At 46.4% G+C, this 18,234-nt stretch overlaps 1 protein-coding gene across 2 annotated transcripts in view; it reads left to right on the top strand.

Annotated features, from left to right (window-relative positions):
* The first annotated feature begins 4,461 nt into the window (after positions 1-4,461).
* FAM20A (FAM20A, golgi associated secretory pathway pseudokinase) overlaps positions 4,462-18,234 on the top strand; it is a 61,399-nt gene continuing 47,626 nt past the window's right edge. The window contains exons 1-2 of one of the 2 annotated variants that reach the window (XM_025362110.1): positions 4,545-4,854; positions 15,095-15,320. Coding sequence is in view for 1 of the 2 variants with exons in the window: in XM_025362109.1 (XP_025217894.1) it covers positions 4,475-4,854 (380 nt within the window). In the remaining variant the exon portion in view is untranslated. Of the gene's footprint in view, positions 4,855-15,094; positions 15,321-18,234 lie in introns of both variants that reach the window. The other variant, XM_025362109.1, reaches the window with a different exon arrangement.

Below are 18,234 nucleotides of genomic sequence, written 5' to 3'. Positions count from 1 at the left end.
ACAACTGCCCTTTGCATTTGCTCCTCTTAATGCACGCAATGGCACAGATTGCTAATCTACTCTGTGTACGGCCTCATACTTTTTTCCCATTGGCTTGTGAGTACAGATATAGCTTGCCTCTTTGATGATCACAAAAGACTCTTGAAGGCAGGAAGGCACTGTGTCATATATTTCTTTGTGTCTCCTACAGGGTCCAAAGCTATGTCATCTTATTGTAAAAAATAATTTAGCCCCTACTGTGTACTAGGCCCTACGTGAGATTCTACAGTTGTAGAGATGGCCGATATCCCTGACTTGACTCAGAAAACATTTCTTGAGCACTCCCCAAATGATAGGCCCCATCCTTAGAGTTCTGTGTACATATATAAGTAGCATTCTCCCTCTACACTCAGGAGAGTGCTCCAGTGAAGAGGGCAGACATGTGTACTGTGTGAATTTGCAATGGCTGCTGTAACAAAGTACCACAAACTTGGTGGCTTAAACAACAGAAATGTATTTATTGTCTCACAGTTCTAGAATTATAAATCCAAGTTCAAGGTGTCAGTAGAGTTGGTCTCTTCTGAGGGCTGTGAGGGACAAATTTGTTCCATGCCTCTTACCTAGCTTCTTGTGTTTGCTGGCAGTCTTTGGTGTTCCTTGGCTCATAGAAGAATTGCCCAATCTGTCATTATCTTCACATGGCATTCTCCCTGTATGCATGTCTTTGTGTCCCGATTTCTCCTTTCTATAAGGACACCAGTCATATTGCATTAACGGTCCACTCTACACTAGTATGAGATCATCTTAACTAACTTAACTACAACAACCCTATTTCCAAATAAAGCAACACTCTGAAGTATTGGAGGTTAGGATTTCAACATGTGAATGTGAGAGGGGGATATAGTCAACCCATAACACATACTAAAAAGGAAACCCAACATGGCCAATGCTGTAATATGGGAATGTATGAGGAGCTATGGGGACACATGAGAGCACATGGCACTGAGTTTAGTGGGTATGAGGACAAGCATCAGAGAAAAATTGGACAAATGGCCAAAGTTTGGGTGGATCAGTGGGTGTTTTCCAGGTGGGGAAAGGAGAAAGAGCTTTTGATTAAAGACACATCTGTGAGAGGTTGGAGCCCTTGGGAATTGCAGAAAGTCTTATGGGGTGAAGAGACTAAAGAGGGGGCATATAAAGAAGAAGAGAGGTAGAAGCCAGACCACCAAGAGCTATGTCACAATGAGTGACCTAATCTGGAAACAAGGAGAAGCTCAGGGGGTTTTCAGGAGGAGAACATCCTGGTTGCATCAAGATACCAGAAGTCTCACTCTGGCAAGAGTGCAGGTGGGCACTGAAATAGGGTACCATGGAAGCAGAGAGACCGTTAGAAGCCTATTTGCAAGTCTGAGCAAGAGATTATGAGGCTCTAGATACATCAAGATCAGTAGACATGGAAAAGGAGGGAGGGGTTTCCTACGAAAGATATTAAACAGAACGATGGGTCCCAGCAAACAGAAATTTAGGATAACTTCAGCGTGAATAGAGAGGATGTATGTGAGGCTGACGAGCGCGCCAGGGCCCAAGACATGGAAGATCAGAGGAGCAGGAGAAGGCTCATTTCTAGGAGGGGGAAAGACAGATTGGAGGCAAACCTGAGGATGCCAACATCCTATTGGCCAATCCTACTGGTAGGATTTCCACTCTCCTATCCCAGCTTCATTCACACTTAATATCTAACTCCCGCATGCAGTTCTGCACTTGCCCTTGACCTTCAAAGGGCATGGAAAATATGTTTACATAATTTCCAAGCGAGTAACACTGTCGTTCCCTAAATTGGGGCCAGAAAAAAAAGAGTCTACTGAGGGAGTATGACCCCATGGGTTGAGGAGAATTGAAGTCACAAGACCTGCGGTGTCATCACATCCACATCCTTTGCCAGCCCAGAAAAATGCTCACCAGTTTGCCACAGTTATTGCAGATACAACACCACCGTTCAGTGCCTGACTTCTTCATTCGCTGGCCATGACATCTAATTAAACACATTAGAAGTTGCAACGTCTCTCAGAAATTGGAAACTGGTTAAAATTTAATTCTGGATTAAAAAGGAGGAGGTTCTAGAACCCCTCAAAATGCCCACCATCATACCCAGAGGAGTGGAGTAGCTGGGAATAGTATCATCTTGGGCTTTTTCACTTGGACTGGGCACTCAGGTCACAATGTTGTGCCCCTGAAAGTAGGTTCCTTCCTGCTATCTTCCTTTTCCATCCTTTTCTATTTTTGTCCTAGCGATGAGCAGTCTCTAACCTAGCCTAGTGTACTACAGAAACTAGTAAGTAATCATAATGATAGCAAACACATGTTTCACATTTATTTAGGATGAGTTAGGGGCTCTTCTAAGCAATGTATACACAGTCAAGTGCCACATAACATTTTAGTCAATGCAATGATGGTCCTATAAGATTACAATACTGTATTTTTACTGTATGTTTCCTATGTTTAGATACACAAGTACTCACCACTGTGCTCCAACTCTCTACAGCATTCAGTAGTCATATGCTGTACAGGTTTGTACCTAGGATCAGTAGGCTATGCCATATAGCCTCAGTGTGTAGTAGGCTGAACCAGCTAGGTTTGTGTAACTACACCCTGATGTTCACGCGCACAGGAAAATTGCCTAAGGATGCATTTCTCAGACGTGACACATAATTGTACTTCAATTCATTTAAATCTCATAACAACTTTAGGAGGTAGGTTCCATCATTATCTTCATTTACGGATGAGGAGACTGCAAAGTCCCGAAGAAACCTTCCACTGAACCACGGAGAAAAGAACTCTGGTCTGAACTCACAAGTCAAAGTATGTCTAAAGGTTCTTAATTCCAGCAAGGGAAGGGAGGAGGTTAAAGAGTAGAATTAACTTACATGGGAAGATTTGCTGCCTGGGCAAGCAGCTTCTGGTGGATTTCCTGAACATACAGCAGGGTGGGGCCGCCTCTCCAATCAGACTTACACTTTACTATACTATGGGATCGTTAAATAGAGGAGCCAGGAGTTCAGGACTCCCTCCCTTTTCCTCAAAAGGAAAACTGGGTGTGGGGAGGGTACATTACCTCACAGGATATCGGAGAAAGCCTAAATGTGTCCTCCAGTGATTCATTTGGGTGGACTACTTTCACACCAAGCTAAACTCAAAAGTTTGGAGTGGGGTCATCAAGGCCCCTCCCTCCCTGAGTGCAAGAAACATTTCCTCTTTTTAAAGTACAGGCAGAGTTGGAATCAAACTCCTTCCAAACAGGAAATCAGCAAGATTCTAGGTAAAACTGATGCCTTACTTTTAAAGGTCAAGCTCTTTCCTTCACCAAGAGGTGTTTCCTGAGCACCTACTATGTGCCAGGCATGTGGTATGTAGTTGCAATGAATCTTGATGTGTTCTGTGCCCTGCAGGGGAGCGGAGATGGAAGGGAACACAAAGAAAGAACAGATACCAACACAGCCACTCCCGCTTCCCCTAACCCCCCACACATACCCATTTGGCAAAGCTTACAGGGGAAAACATGGTTTTAGGGGGCTTGTGGGGTTTTTTCCTAAAAAAAAAAAAATAGAAATGGTAAAAAGAGGCTTCGGACCCCTCGCGTCCCTTAAAGTGACTGGACGGAGACCTGGGCAGGGAAAGTGGGAGGCCCGAGCAAGGGGGAGGGCGCAGGCAGTGGGTGGGTGACAAGGTGCAAGGGCAGCGCCGGCCTCGGGAGTTGGCCGTCAGCTGCGCCAGAGGCAGGTGCCAGCGGAGAGTGGGCGGGGGTGCCGGCGCCAGGCCAGGCTCAGGGAGGCCCCACGCTACCTCTGCCTCTAGGAGTTCAGGCGCGCAGACAAGCTCCCGGAGCCGCTCCTGTTCGCCAACTCCCCACTTGCGCCACCCGTGCCAGCCAGGGGCACTGGCGTCTCCGCCGCCCGCAGAAGGAGTCGCGGGAGCACTAGCAGCCGCCGCCGAACGACAGCATCCTCAGGAGAGACGCCCGAGCTCTGCAGCCAGCTGCCTCCGCCCGCCCTCCGCGCTGCTCTTCGTGGTCGCTCCCCCCCCGCCCCTGCTCCGTCGCCCGTCCGCCCGCGGCGGTAGCCGGCGCCCGCGCCCAGGGGCCCTTCACCTGCTGCGGGCGCCCGGGCGGGCGGGCGCAGGGGAGAAAAGGCGCAAGAAGCGGGCACCCCGGGAACCCCATTCCCTCGGCTCACTGGGCGCGGAGAAGCAACGCCCGCTGACACCGAGAGCCCCGGTGTTCCGTGCACCTGGTCCCCAAGTTCAGGAGCGACACCCCTCCACTGGGACCTAGCCCGCGCAGGGATCATTCCAGTCCCATTGACCCCGGCCCGCCTGCGGGACTCCAGGCGCCTCTTCTGCCCGCACGCCGCGAGCCCTCCCGGGACCCCGGAGACAGCTTGCCTGCCCCCGGCGTCCCCCTCGGCCGGCACGCCCCACCGCTCCGCGCCCCGGCTGGGCCATGCCCGGGCTGCGCCGGGACCGCCTGCTGACTCTGCTGCTGCTCGGCGCGCTGCTCTCCGCCGACCTCTACTTTCACCTCTGGCCCCAAGTGCAGCGCCAGCTGCGGCCCCGGGAGCGCCCGCGGGGGTGCCCGTGCACCGGCCGCGCCGCAGCCGCCTCGGACCCCGGCACTATTGTGCACAACTTTTCCCGAGCCGAGCCCGGGACTGAACCAGCCGGCGGCAGCCGCAGCGGCTCGAGCTCCAAGCTACAGGCCCTCTTCGCCCACCCGCTGTACAACGTCCCGGAGGAGCCGCCTCTCGTGGGAGCCGAGGACTCGCTCCTGGCCAGCCAGGAGGCGCTGCGGTATTACCGGAGGAAGGTGGCCCGCTGGAACAGGTGAGGACCCCGCCCGGGACGCGGGAGAGCGGGCGCTCTGAACGGGGCCTCCCCGCGCCCCCGTCTCCAGTCCCCTGCAGCCCCCGGCCCAGGGCTGCAGCGGCTCCACCCACGGCTCCCGCCTTGGCGCTGGGCTTTGGGTGTGTTCCCCACCCGAACCCCACCAGCTGTTCCAGACCTCACAGTCCAGCCTGGAGTCAGATAGTGCGAGAAAAAGTTTCTATGCAGCCGTGCGGCGAAGAAACGCTCTCAGCCCCTCCCCTTGAGCGCCTGGGTCGTCGTTGAGCCCCACTCCTGGTCCATTCCCAATCCCCTCTCTCTGTCCTGATGTGGAGGACAGCCGCCGCTGGACTTTGGGTTTCCAGAATGAGGCCCCAAACAGGGCGTCTCCAGAGCTACTTGGAATTCAGCACTTAACCGTGCTCTTTGGGTAAACCTGGGCGCCTTCCAGAAAGCGTGCTTCTCCCCTAAACCCAGTTATTGCCCTTTCCTTATTCCTCTGCCCAGTTTCAGAGATCAAAAAGGGGTCACCTGGGGCAGGAAGTAAATGGTCAGTTCTCTGCCGCAGCCACCCCATTGTTCACATTTAAAACGCGGCTTTGGCCCCTCCAGCAAGTGTTACAACTTGAAGGCAGTTTTATCTTGTACGATCCAGGTGATTTGGCCTGACTTGGATCTGCGGCTTGATGCTTCCACAGAGGAGATAAAAATCTTCCAGGGAATTTTTAAAACGCAAAGCAAAATACAGAGGAAAAAAAATCAAATATATTTAGGATAAAATTAAGAAGAATCTTTTTGGAAAAGGATGGGGGTGTTGGGGAAGGCAGCATGCTCATTACTGACATCCCTTGCTAATGGCAGGAAGCCTTCGTATGAGTTAAGGACTCTGTTTTGAAGTCTAAATACCACTCACATTCAGAGTTCACTATCGCACCACACCCATCTCTTTACTTGATACAAGAGATTTCAAAGTAAGATGTCATGGGTGGTTTTATAGTCCTTCCAGAGGATGAGCAGACCATAAATCTCTCTTGAAACTCAGAGCTGGGCCGATTTAACTGTTTGCTCATTATTCTGTAATGCTGAGATTGGAGGGAAAAAAAAAAAACCTTCAGGAAAATTTTGCAAAGGAAGAAGTTGAGTTATTGGCTGAATCACTGTGGTGAATTTCAGTAGTAAGTCTATGGCTCATGATTTTATGTTAGAAAGAAAGTGATTCTCAATTCCACTGTTAACTGCGTGCAGTAATAAATGGCAGTTTGAGATTGCTTCTCAGACACTGTCATTTTCAATATTATCTTTATTTCATCAATAACATGGAAGTTTGGATTAGTGAACCAGGAAACGTTGCCCTTAGAAAAAATATCTACATGTCTACTATGGATCTGAGAATGAGAGACTGGACAAAGTCACTTGCTTTTGTAAATGTGATCAGCATTCATTCAGTAACATTTCTGTGGTCTTAAACTTCCCGGTGTTACTTTGGACCCGAAGCAAAGTCCAGGGGAACATTATGGCAGAAAAGCAAAAATCTTTCTCACAAAGCTGTTTTACAATCAGTTTTAAGCTTGATTTCTACATCATTATGTGTCAAAAAAAAGACCAAAAAGAAAAGAAAAAAAAAAAACTTACAAAAGCACACATACTTTCTGACCAGAAATCATCTTGGTCATTTAACAGAAGATCAAGTGGGGGCGGGTGACCTTGCTATATTCAGAGATCACAGACTAGGTTTGTACGGTTGGTCAAATGTGACATTTTCCCAAGTAAGGTTTGTGGGCCATAACAGGAGGACCCGCTGCACTTATAAATGTTAAAACTGGACCTCAGAGGCAGAGAACACTCTCCCTTCACCCAAACTGGATAGTAATTGTTAACATGAAGATATTAATAAGCAGATGTGTTGTTACTTATATCAGGGTTAAAAATGAAACACAAGGCCGGGCACGGTGGCTCACACCTGTAATCCCAACATTTTGGGAGGCAGAGGCAGAGGGAGGATCACTTGAGTCCAGGAGTTCAAGATGAGCTTGGGCAACATAGCAAGATGTCGTCTCAAAAAAAAAAAAAAAAAAAAAATAGCCAGTGGTGGCACATACCTGTAGTCCTAGTCACTTGAGGGTCTGAGACAGAAGGATTGCTTGAGCCCAGAAGGTTGAGGCTGCAGTGAGCCATGATTGTGCCACTGCACTCCAGCTTAGGTGACAGAGTGAGACCTTGTCTCAGAAAAAAAAAAAAAGAAGATTCATTAGCCAGGGTGAATTTGAGCCACACTCAGAGTTCTGTTGTGAGAGGGAGTCACTCATTACCTTAAATGAGAGTGCTCCCCTGCCGAATATGAGGACATAGCATTGCTGATGAAGACAGGGGGCCTGCTATAATGTGCAGGGTCAAGGACACCCCCAGATCCCAGCAACAGACAAATAAATAGAATGGACAGCAGAGGAAGAAACAATGAAGGACCTTGCTAATTGTCTTTCTCTCACACAGACAAGCTCTCCTTGTTTGTAGCCCTGCCAATATTTAAAATTTAGTGATTTATAAACATATGTGGGCCAGGCACAGTGGCTCACACTGGTAATCCCAGCACTTTGGGAGGCTGAGATGGGCAGATCACCTGAGGTCAGGCGTTCAAGACCAGCCTGGTCAACATGGTGAAATCCCATCTCTATTAAAAATACAAAAATTAGTTGGGCATGGTGGTGGGCACCTGTAATCCCAGCTACTCAGCAGGCTGAGGCAGAAGAATCGCTTGAACCCAGGAGGTGGAAGTTGCAGTGAGCAGAGATCACACCACTGTACTCCAGCCTGGGCAACAGAGCGAGACTCCATCTCAAAAAAAAAAAAAAAAAAAGTGGATGCTCCATGCCAATACCTAACATGAAGTGCTATCCAAAATAATTGTACCAGCAAACTGTCCACCACACCAGGAGAGGTGCAGAGAATAATATAAGCCAAATCAGTGTTCTTCGCCACTTGCCCAGAAGAGACCATTAGTCTGAGTGATTTTTTTTTGTAATTTTGACCATCATACTAATATAAGAAATGGTATGAAGTCAGAAAGTGCCTTTCCACAATTCAAGCTCATTACCAATAACAGGTAGGCTACGGTGTGTCTCCCCACCTCCCTACTCCCCTACGCGTTGCTTTTTAATTTCACACAATGGAAGATGACATTTTTACAGTTTTGAATGTCTTGGGTTTTTCATTAATATTTGTTCACTGGATGTCAACATTTAGACAGTTAAGTTTCAAATGGGAAGACATGTTGATTTTTAAGGTGGGCTGTCTGTGTGCTATCTGGCCCTGAAGCTTTCCGCAAACCTCCTTCACTCACTGTTCTTCCCTCCCTTCCTTTCTTTTCCCCCCAAAAATGTAACTAAGTGTGGCACAATCCAAGTTAAAAATGTAATTAGGGAAAGTGTTTCTGTCAGGTGGTCAGCTACTGATCACGGCCAGCCAGCCAACGCCAGGCTCCATCAAGCACGATGACACATTTGGCACCTGTCTTGAATAGCGACGAGGAAAGTTCACAGGGAAGAAGGGAAACGAAGTCTTCACTATTTCAGGCCATACACTAACAAGCCAAAATTGTGCTGCTATTAGTCCTTTGCTTGAGTAAGTGATGACGCAGGGCGGGCAGGCTTACCTGGAGCACAGGTGATGGTTCACATTGTTGGCTCTCCTTTGCATTCTTAGACGCTGAGCTTTGGATTTCTTCCCTCACCCACAAGTTGCCCAAGTCAGACAACATCTGTCTTTTGACGTGTCAAACTGATCAGTTTGGCCAGTTTTGCCCACATTATCACTGGCCTTTTGGCCACATATCTTTGGTCAGTTTCTCTGTAACCCTCTGGTTTTGACAGGCAAGGTCAAACAGGGTCAGATCTCCCTAATGTAGAAACTCCAGCAGCTACAACCCAAATATGAGTTTTTGCTTTTCTTTCTTGACATCTTCCTCAGATGTCAGGAAGGTTATATTGTCTTGCAATTACAGATTCAGCATTTCTTAGGGTGTGTGTGTGTGTGTGTGGTTTCCCACATCAGAAGCTCCTGTCTTCTTCCCCCCTCCTCCTACCTATTGCTGTCACTGAAAGAAAACCTAGTCCTGGGTCTCTCTTTGAAAATCACCACAAAGAGACTGGGCAGCTTTTCAAAAATGACAGTTGGTCAAAGGGAGTAAGTTGGCTGAAGTTTTTCTGGGGGATGCTTTGAGAAGATCCAGAAGCCAAGGCAGATAGAGAAGGGTGGAGAAGAAGTCAGGAGAGATGAAAAGGAATTCAGCTAGAAATAAGAATTGCCTCGTCTAGGAGCTTGGGGAAGATAAGTTCCTCCCTGCCCCAGCTTCACCCCCCTGCCCATGGCATCTGTGGAAGGAAAAATACAATCTCTTCATTCTCACCCCCATCTTTTTATCTCTGTCCTGCTTATTTTGTGCCTGCCCTAGAACGCTCTGAACCTAGATTTCTTGTGAGCAGGCAGTTCAACCCGCAGGCTAGATGAAAGTCCAGGTTCTTACTCATGGATGGTGGCCATCTGCTTCTCTCCCAGAGTCAACAGGGCCTTGGCCCCTTGTTGGATTGTCCCGCCAAGGATGCTAGGCTAAGACAGGAAGTGGCCTCCTGTGATTTGGAAATGGACCTCAGCCACGGCCCGTGTGTGGTTAGCAGAGGGAGTGGGGAGCCTGACTTCCATTTCCCATTTCTCCCAATTAGAGCCTTGCTGGACTAGTTTTGGAAAAGATATTATTTTAGTGGTTTCCGAATCCCTGAACTTGTAGCTAGAGGAAACCTCTCCACTCCTCTCAGAATCGAAGGCTCCAAGCAGATGGTTTCTGAGAGGGTCGGTCCAGAAGGCCATTGTCAGGTCGTCTTCTCCCTCATTCCAAAGCCTGTCCTCACTGCTGCTGCCACAGCAAAAACCTAACTCAGGGAGAACATCGGTGTCATTCACCCAAGAAAGACAGGCACTTCCTGCTTCCAAACAGATCAAAATGAAGCCCTTCAGCTAGAACCAGAGACCGTTCCACTGTTCCCAGCAACAATCTTCTTTCACCACAACCAAGTTCTCACCAACCCTGAGAACCCCAGTGGCGAATTTTTTGCATGCAAATGCTCCTACCTGCAACATGCTTGTTATGTGCCAGGCACGTTACATACACTTATTTTAAGCCTCAGAACCTCTGTAGAAATAGGTGCATGTGGTAGATGGAATTCCAAGACAGCCTTCCAAGATTTCCAGCCCTGGCATACACACCTCACCTAGTTGTTCAGCCCACTGCTAATATGGGTCCTGCTAACAAGGGATTTTACAGATGTAATTAAGGCCCCATACCAGTTACCCTTGGGATATGGAGATTATCTGGTTAGCGTGACCTAATCCATGAACCATTTAAAGCAGAGTTTTCTTGGGCTGATCAAAGGAGAGGAAGTGAGAGATTCAAAGCAGAATAAGGATTTGATGAGCCATTGCTGATTGAAGATGGAGGGGCCATGTGGCAAGGGATAGCAGCGACCTTTAGGCTAAGATTGGCCCCAGCTGACAGCCAGCAAGGAAACAGAGACTACAGTCCTACAGCCACAAGGAAATGAATTCTGCCACCACCAAGAATGAGCTTGGAAGCACATTATTTTCCCCAGAACCTCCAGATGAGAAATCAACCTAGACACCACCTTAAATTCAGCTAAGTCCCTGTGCAAAGGGTACAGCCACACCAAGCTGGAGATCTGACCTACGAAACTGTGAGCTAATTAATGAGTGTTGTTTTAAGTTACTAGGTTTGTGGTACTCTGTTATATAGCAGTAGAAGACAAATACAGTACTGCTATTTACTTCATTTTATAGAGGAAACTGGAAACCAGGTTATATAACCTGCCCAAAGTCAGGCAGCTAGAAAACCACAGGCAGGGTTTATACCCAAAGGGTCTGGCTTCAGAATCCATACTCTTAACCACCAGTTCCACCACCCTATGTCCTTTGATGCCCAGACATCCCAGCTTTTCCTCCTTTGGGAAGGCTTTTCTGAATACCTCTCCCCACTGTGGTCCCTCCCTGACTATATACATCCTCTCCATATATACCATATTATTTTTGATTGTCCACTATGTCCAGCTGTGACTTCATGGAAGCAGTCTGGAGCTTCATGTGAGAAGGAATGGTCACTTGCCCTTGGCATGAAAAGCCCCCAGCTTGCCCTGGTCACTCTAATATAGCTGTTTCAGAGCCAGAGTAAATATCTGTGGAACAAATCATTGGAAACAGATGACACCAGGATTTGGGGGCTGTTAGTCAATGGCCTATTATCTTCTTTGAAAATAGCCTTGAACGAAAACAATTCCAACTGTAAAATCATCCCACTTGTCTACTCCTCCCTGTAGAAGTCTAGAGCAAAACCACCCTGCTGAGACATTCTGAAATTTGGATGTGAAGTGCTCTTCTTATTGCAGTAGCCTAAATAAAATCAATGTCAAAAAAAAAAGCCATGAAGGAACGTTGAGAAAGCATCATTCGCCAAGAAAAGAGGGAATTTCTTCAGCTTCCTGTGCTTTCTGAGGAAGAGCAGCCAAGAAGTCTTGCATTAAAGAAAAATGGGAAACACAGAGACCTTGACTTCGCCAAAGCTATCCCTGCTCTGCCTCCTTGGCAGGTGCTGACCTGTATTTTTTGTAATTATTCATTAAGCTAGAGGCTGATGAGAGCCTGCGGATTCTGCTGAAGTAGGCTTGCATATGGCCAAAAGCCAAGTAGGGATAACATTCTAAACAGCTGCAGCTGTAGCAGAACAGAAGTTACTAGGCATAAGTTCTTACCTGTTATTATAGGCAAGCACACACATATGCGCTTAATGAAAACCACAGTACAGAAAAGAGGCTTAGCTCTTTTTGTGCCCTGTCACTTGGCAGAACATCCTATAGTTGAAATGTGAAACCAGGACAGAACTGAGTTTGAAGTGCTGTGGAGATGGCAGCATCCCTGACTTTCAATTCCTGCAGCCTGGCTTTGGAGACCAAGCACTAGGGGCAGCCAGTAGACTCGGGCTTGAGCAAGAGGCAAAGTCAAGTCCCAGGGAAAAGCCTGTTTTATTGAATTCATTAGCAATAAGCCAGATAATAAATTTAAGAGGCCCCAGGGAACACGGCATAGTAGAGGAGTACTGTTCCTAAGAAGCCAAGAGCCTGTCATAAAATTCAGCAAAATATGGAAAGTAAAAGAGAAATTTAAGAAGTGTTGGCACAGGGTACATGGACTGAGAAGCTGGATCATGAAAAACAAGGTGGCGTGGAAAGAGATGAGATTTTTAAAAGCTTGGGAGAGGTTGATGGGATAGGAAAGCTGTCCACTGAAGAAAAACAGAGCTGTTCAGCCCTGGCAACTGAAACGCAGCTCTCAGATTGCAAATTTGCCTTCAATTGTCAACACCTGGGTTGAGCTCCATAGGTTGTAGGTAAATATTTTTGATGATGCCAACCACAATGGAATATATACGGAGGGACAGACTGTCTCTCCTGGCCAATCCAAGTGTCCTTACAGGGCCTCAGTTTCACCAGTTGAAATGGAATTTTTTATAATTCTGATTGATTTTCTTCAGTGGCTGAATAGTCATAAATCCCATAGGGAAAATATGTCTTTCTGCCTCCACAGCTAGCTCATGCACTTTTTTTTAACCCCATTCATAGTTAATTCATAGCTCAGAATTATGCACAACCAGTAGCTGCTTATTTTCACATTCTATGGAGACCTGAGCACTCAGAGATAGGAGAAAAGTTAGACTGACCAACCTCAATTCCATAATCAAATTCAGCCCCTTGTTAACCAGTTTCATTGCAGAAGTTTTGTAATTGGGGTCACTGGCTCCCACTGAGTCCAGGTGGTGAGGTCCAGTTCTCCCTTAAGCTTCATGCAAAATCTGCATCTATGTTCATTTTCCTAGTGTGACACAACTTTCTCCTTAGTTCAGCTAAAACCGGGCTCTTCTCACATGACCAGGAAAGATTAGGCTCACGGACACATAGAAGGGTGAGGAAAACGGAATTTACTGGACAAAAAGGAAAAAGGACAGATACCTCTCAGCAGAGCGAGAGTCCTGCTAGCAAGTTTCCCGCCTCATAAATCGAATCCTAGGTCACCACACAGGAACAGGAGAGACCAGGCTCCTCCCCACTGCAAACGGGGTGAACTTCCCCGAGGCTCCACCCCCATCCTCCCAGTGCGCAGGCGCAGGCCAGTGTGATTCAGAAAAAAATCAGCGGGGAAGGGGAGGGCTTCTTCCGGGACCAGCAGTCCGGTTGTTCAACCTTCAGGCAGTGTTAGGCTTGAAGGTGGGGTTTCGCCCAGGACCCTTAGCTGTCTCCTGTCTCTATCACTAGCAAATAAGTTATTATATTTTTTAAGTATTCCTCACATTCATAGGCATTCTGCAGTTTCATGTGACAGAAACTCAATTCAAACTCACTGTAGGAAGAAAAGGAAGTGTAGAGACTCAATCACCAAACTTTAGTAAGGGCAGGAGGAACTGCCCTCACAGCATTAAAAAGAGTTCTCCTGAGAGGAGAAGCCCCACTGGGCTTCTGGGTCAGGTGGGGACTTGGAGAACTTTTCTGTCTAAAGAATTGTAAATGCACCAATCAGCACTCTGTGTCTAGCTAATCCGGCAGGGGACTTGGAGAACTTTTCTGTCTAGCTAGAGGACTGTAAATGCACCAATCAGCACTCTGTGTCTAGCTAAAAGTTTGTAAACAAACCAATCAGCACTCTGTAAAGTGGACCAATCAGCTCTCTGTAAAATGGACCAATCAGCAGGATGTGGGTGGGGCCAAATAAGGGACTAAAAGCTGGGCACCCACGCTAGCAGGGGCAACTCACTGGAGTCCCCTTCTGGGCTACCAAGCTGTGTTGTTTGGCTCTTTGCAATAAATCTTGTTTCTGCTCACTTTGGATCCACACCACCTTTACCAGCTGTAACAATGAGCTGTAACATTCACTGCGAAGATCTGCAGTTTCACTCCTGAAGTCAGTGAGACCACGACCCCACTGGGAGGAAGGAACAACTCTGGAGGCAACATCTTTATGAACCGTAACACTCACCACGAAGGTCTGCAGCTTCATTCCTGAAGTCAGTGAGACCACGAACCCATCAGAAGGAACAAACTCCGGACCCACCATTTTTAAGAACTGTAACACTCATCGCAAGGGTCTGCGGCTTCATTCTTGAAGTCGGGGAGACCAAGAACCCACAAATTCCAGACACGCTTGGGGTTGGGTGCAGTGGCTCACGCCTGTAATCCCAACACTTTGGGGGGCCAAGGCAGGTGGATCACGAGGTAAGGAGATCAAGACCATCCTGGCTAACCCAGTGAAACCCCCTCTCTGTGAAAATACAAAAAAACTAGCCAGGTGTAGTGGCGGGCACCTGTAGTCCCAGCTACTCAGGAGGCTGAGGCAGGAGAATGGTGTGAACCCAGCAGGCAGAGCTTGCAGTGATCCGAGATTGCGCCATTGCACTCCAGGCTGGGCAACAGAGCAAGACTCCATCTCAAAAAAAAAAGTCCTTGGACTCTGTGTCTTTGTCCCTACTCTCTCTTTCCATAGTTTATCTGCTTATCTTCATCCCTTCCTGTGGCGCAAGTCCCCAAAGCCTTGGAACTAGAGAGAGAAGGTTTCTCCAATTTCCAGAAAGAAAGATCCTGGGCAAAGATGCTCTTTGGCCAGGTCTGGGAATACAGCCAGGCTTCAGAGGGCTACAGTTGGCCCAGATGGAGGCTGATGCCCACCCTCCAACCAATCACTGACGCCAGGGAGGCGGAGTCATTGGAAACACGTGGCTCAGAGTAGGGAAGAGCAGTTTCCCCAAACCAAGCTGGAAATGCAGACTGATAGGGTGGTGGAGGGACTGTAGTAACTAACATGATACCAGAAAGTTTCTCAACTTGTGTCTGCTACAGTCACTGACTCCTATGGCTGCTGCTCTAAGGTTTTAATAGGACTTTTAAAAAGCAAATTCAATCATAAATTCACATGTGCAGACTTTTTATACCATCTATTAAAATCTTCCCAAGGAAATAGGAATCTTTATTTGGGCACTCTTTTAAAGCGGCTTTAGTCTTTTTGTGAGAGCATAAAAAAGAAATTGATGGGGACCCAGCTCTTTCACGGGTTCATGTCTCTTTCTCCTGAAAAAAGATCTCAACTGGGAGTGAAAATACCTGTGTGTACGTCATGAGAAAAGCGTTTTCTTCCCCAGGCCTCAGTTCCTGCTTTTGAAAGGAAGAGGGGGAGTCTGTGGCCCCTGAGGCCCCCTTGCAACTCTGTTTTCCAAGCTTTGCACATCTTCCGAATTTCCTCTTCAAAGTCTACCCTAATGAAATATCAGACAATTTTCCAAGTGTGCTTCATGAACTTCTGGGAGGTGCTTCACAGTTTCTGCAGATAATTGATTAAATTTTCACTTTGAAAAAATACACTTTAAGGTAATCTTTATATAATTTAAGAAAACCTACATCCAATTGTGTTATGCGTCATTATGATCCTGCCTCCAGTAACTGTACTGACAGATGGCTTCTCCTCTCATCTCTGTTTAATTGAGGAGTATCCTGAGATTGCAAAGTGAGCTGTTAAAAGCCGTCTCCTGCTGCAACTACTTACAGATGTTTATCAGAATTTTCAATACCCTGCTACCAAAATAATATATAGAAATAGATTAGGTGCTAAAATAAGATTATTCCCGTCTCCATGGCGTGAACCTGGGAGGTGGAGCTTGCAGTGAGCCGAGGTCGCGCCACTGCACTCCAGCCTGGGTGACAGAGCAAGACTCTGTCTCAAAAAAATAAATAAATAAAATATAAAAAGATTATTCCTGTCTCCCCTTACATCCAATTTTGAATGCTTGCATTAGTAATCCTATTATCCTTCTTGTTCTCATTGATTAATTTTTTAAATAATTTTATATATTTGACCACATAAGTTAGATTTATATCACACACTCTGTCTGTTTTATACTTTGGGGGTTCTGTATAATATTTCTTTTGAAAAGAAGCTGCCACTTCTAGAAGTTTTTTTTAAACCACTGATTTGCAATATTTGAAAATAGAGTACACTTTCTTCCTGTCTCCAAAATTGATGTGCCCAAACCCAAGCCTCCTGCTCCCCTTGCCCCTAACTCCAAAATATTATCACTAGTAAGAACATGGTATTGGTCTTTGATAACTCCTTTCCATGACTTTGACAGTGCTTCTACCACTTGAACCTAAGAGAGTATCTTTTAGGCACTGTGTACTGTTAGCTTTTGCTGTATAACAAACCATCACAATACTTAGTGACTTAAAACAAGAACCACTTATTTAACCCCTGATTCTGCAGTGAATGAGATCACACCACTGCATTCCAGCCTGGATGACAGAATGAGATTCTTTCTCAAAAGGAAAAAAAAGAAAGTTGGAAGTCAAGTTTTGAACCATCAGATCTCTTAGCATTGCCTGAGCAAGGTCTGAAAGGGAATTTGGTGATTATATTTGTTTGGGCTGCTGTAACAAATTGTCACTGTTTAAGCCACTGTGGGTGGCCTAAAACAACAGAAATGTAGTATTTACAGTTCTAGAGGATAGAAATCTGAAATGAAGGTGCCAGAAGAGCAGCACACCATCCAGACTTGAGAGGAGAATCGGTTCTTTGCCTCTTCCAACCTCCAGTGGCTGCTAGCTTTCACTGGCTTCTGGATGCATCACTCCCATCTCCGCCTCCATGATCATGTTGCCTCCTCCTCTTCTGTCTTTGTCTGTCTGTGTCTTCTCCTCTTTTATGTGGGTCTTTTTCCTATAAGAACACTTGCCACTGGCTATCAGGTCCACCTAAATGATCCAAGATGATCTCAGCTCAAGATCCTTAATTTAGTTAAATCTGCACTCTTTTTCCAAGTAAAGTCACATTCACAGGTTCCAGGGATTATCTTTTGGGGGACCATTCAGCCCACTTGAATCATATTCCATGACAAATACAAAGGCTATGCAATTACCATTTTATTTTCACTCTTGTAAAAAAAATTGATCTTTTAGATAAAAGATTACCTAGTAGATTATCTATACCTATATCTATATCCAAGAGTTAACCTTTTAGATAAATCATAAAATAATTCTGATATATCACAATATAAAATAGTTAGGAAAGGGTGTCCAAGGAAAAAGAAGAATACACAAGACCAGTGGGGCCAAGAGTGAGGAACTTCTCAGAACACTTGCCATGAGAACCTTCCTACCACAGCGTCAGCTCTGCTTGGTGGTGAGGAGCCACCAACCATGTCTATAAGGTAAAAAGTAGCCAGTGACCCAAGAAGGGCACAGTAATTCCTGGTAGTGACTAGGCAGAGAAATACTTGTCCTTCTCACCTCACCTCCTCCAAGAGAGGACACTGTGTGGTGTCAGGGCTAGCATTTTCCATCACATCCATAGGGGAATTACCCAGTGATGGCTCTTAATGAGTCCTTCCGCTAGCACCGTGCCCCACTGCAAATTCCAAAATCATGTCCCAGGCACCACCCCACCCATTCGCAGTCATGGTGATCAAGCCTGCTTTCTTGTCTCATCTCAGAAGAGAATTTAAATTGCAGAGGCTCCAGAAGAAAGGGCAGCAGGCATGTTCTATGGGCAGCCCTCCACGAACCTGGATTTTTTTTTAGCAGGGCTTTTCATTGACATCGAGTGGCAGTGCATTTAGGATAAAACTTTCAGAAACACCTCAAGTGCAGGTTTTCAGGGTTGTCATTCAGTACAGAGAAATAGACTTGCCAATTAACTGAACTTGGAGGTAGGAACAAAAGACTCCTTCTGAGATCGTGGAGTCAAACAGGATAGGCAAGTGAACTCAAAGCCGCTGACCTCTGGCTACAGGAAAGCCACAGGTCTAAGGGCCAGCCTAGATTCCCCTCACACATACCTTTGAATCTGCTGTGACAGGCGAGCCAGCGGGTAATCAATACCTCAAAGCCACATGCCATGGAATGTGGCTGCAAAATGTTTGGCTGGAAAATATTCCAAGAGACTGTAACCAAATGCCTACCTTAGGTATTAAAAAACATCAATAAAGCAATCATTGAATGCTTAACTTAATCAGCATAACTTACCAGTGGCCTCTCTGGGTTTACATCATTGCAAAATGTACACCCCAGATAACTGAATGAGACGACATCCTATTCTGTTATTAGCTATAAAATCATTAAAAGGCAAGGGAGGTCAGCCAAATATGATGAGCTAGGATTTATAGCAGTTGCTCTGCAGCAGCTCTTTTTGGCAGTTGTGAAGACAGTGGTCTGTTAAGGCTGCTTGCAGTTTATGATATTAAAGCCATTTTATTTGCATATAAGAAAATGCTTCTTCCTCACTCTCCTGGCA

Source organism: Theropithecus gelada, chromosome 16 (assembly GCF_003255815.1).
Source record: "Theropithecus gelada isolate Dixy chromosome 16, Tgel_1.0, whole genome shotgun sequence".
NCBI lineage: Eukaryota > Metazoa > Chordata > Mammalia > Primates > Cercopithecidae > Theropithecus > Theropithecus gelada.
This window is presented reverse-complemented; position numbering and strand designations above follow the sequence as displayed.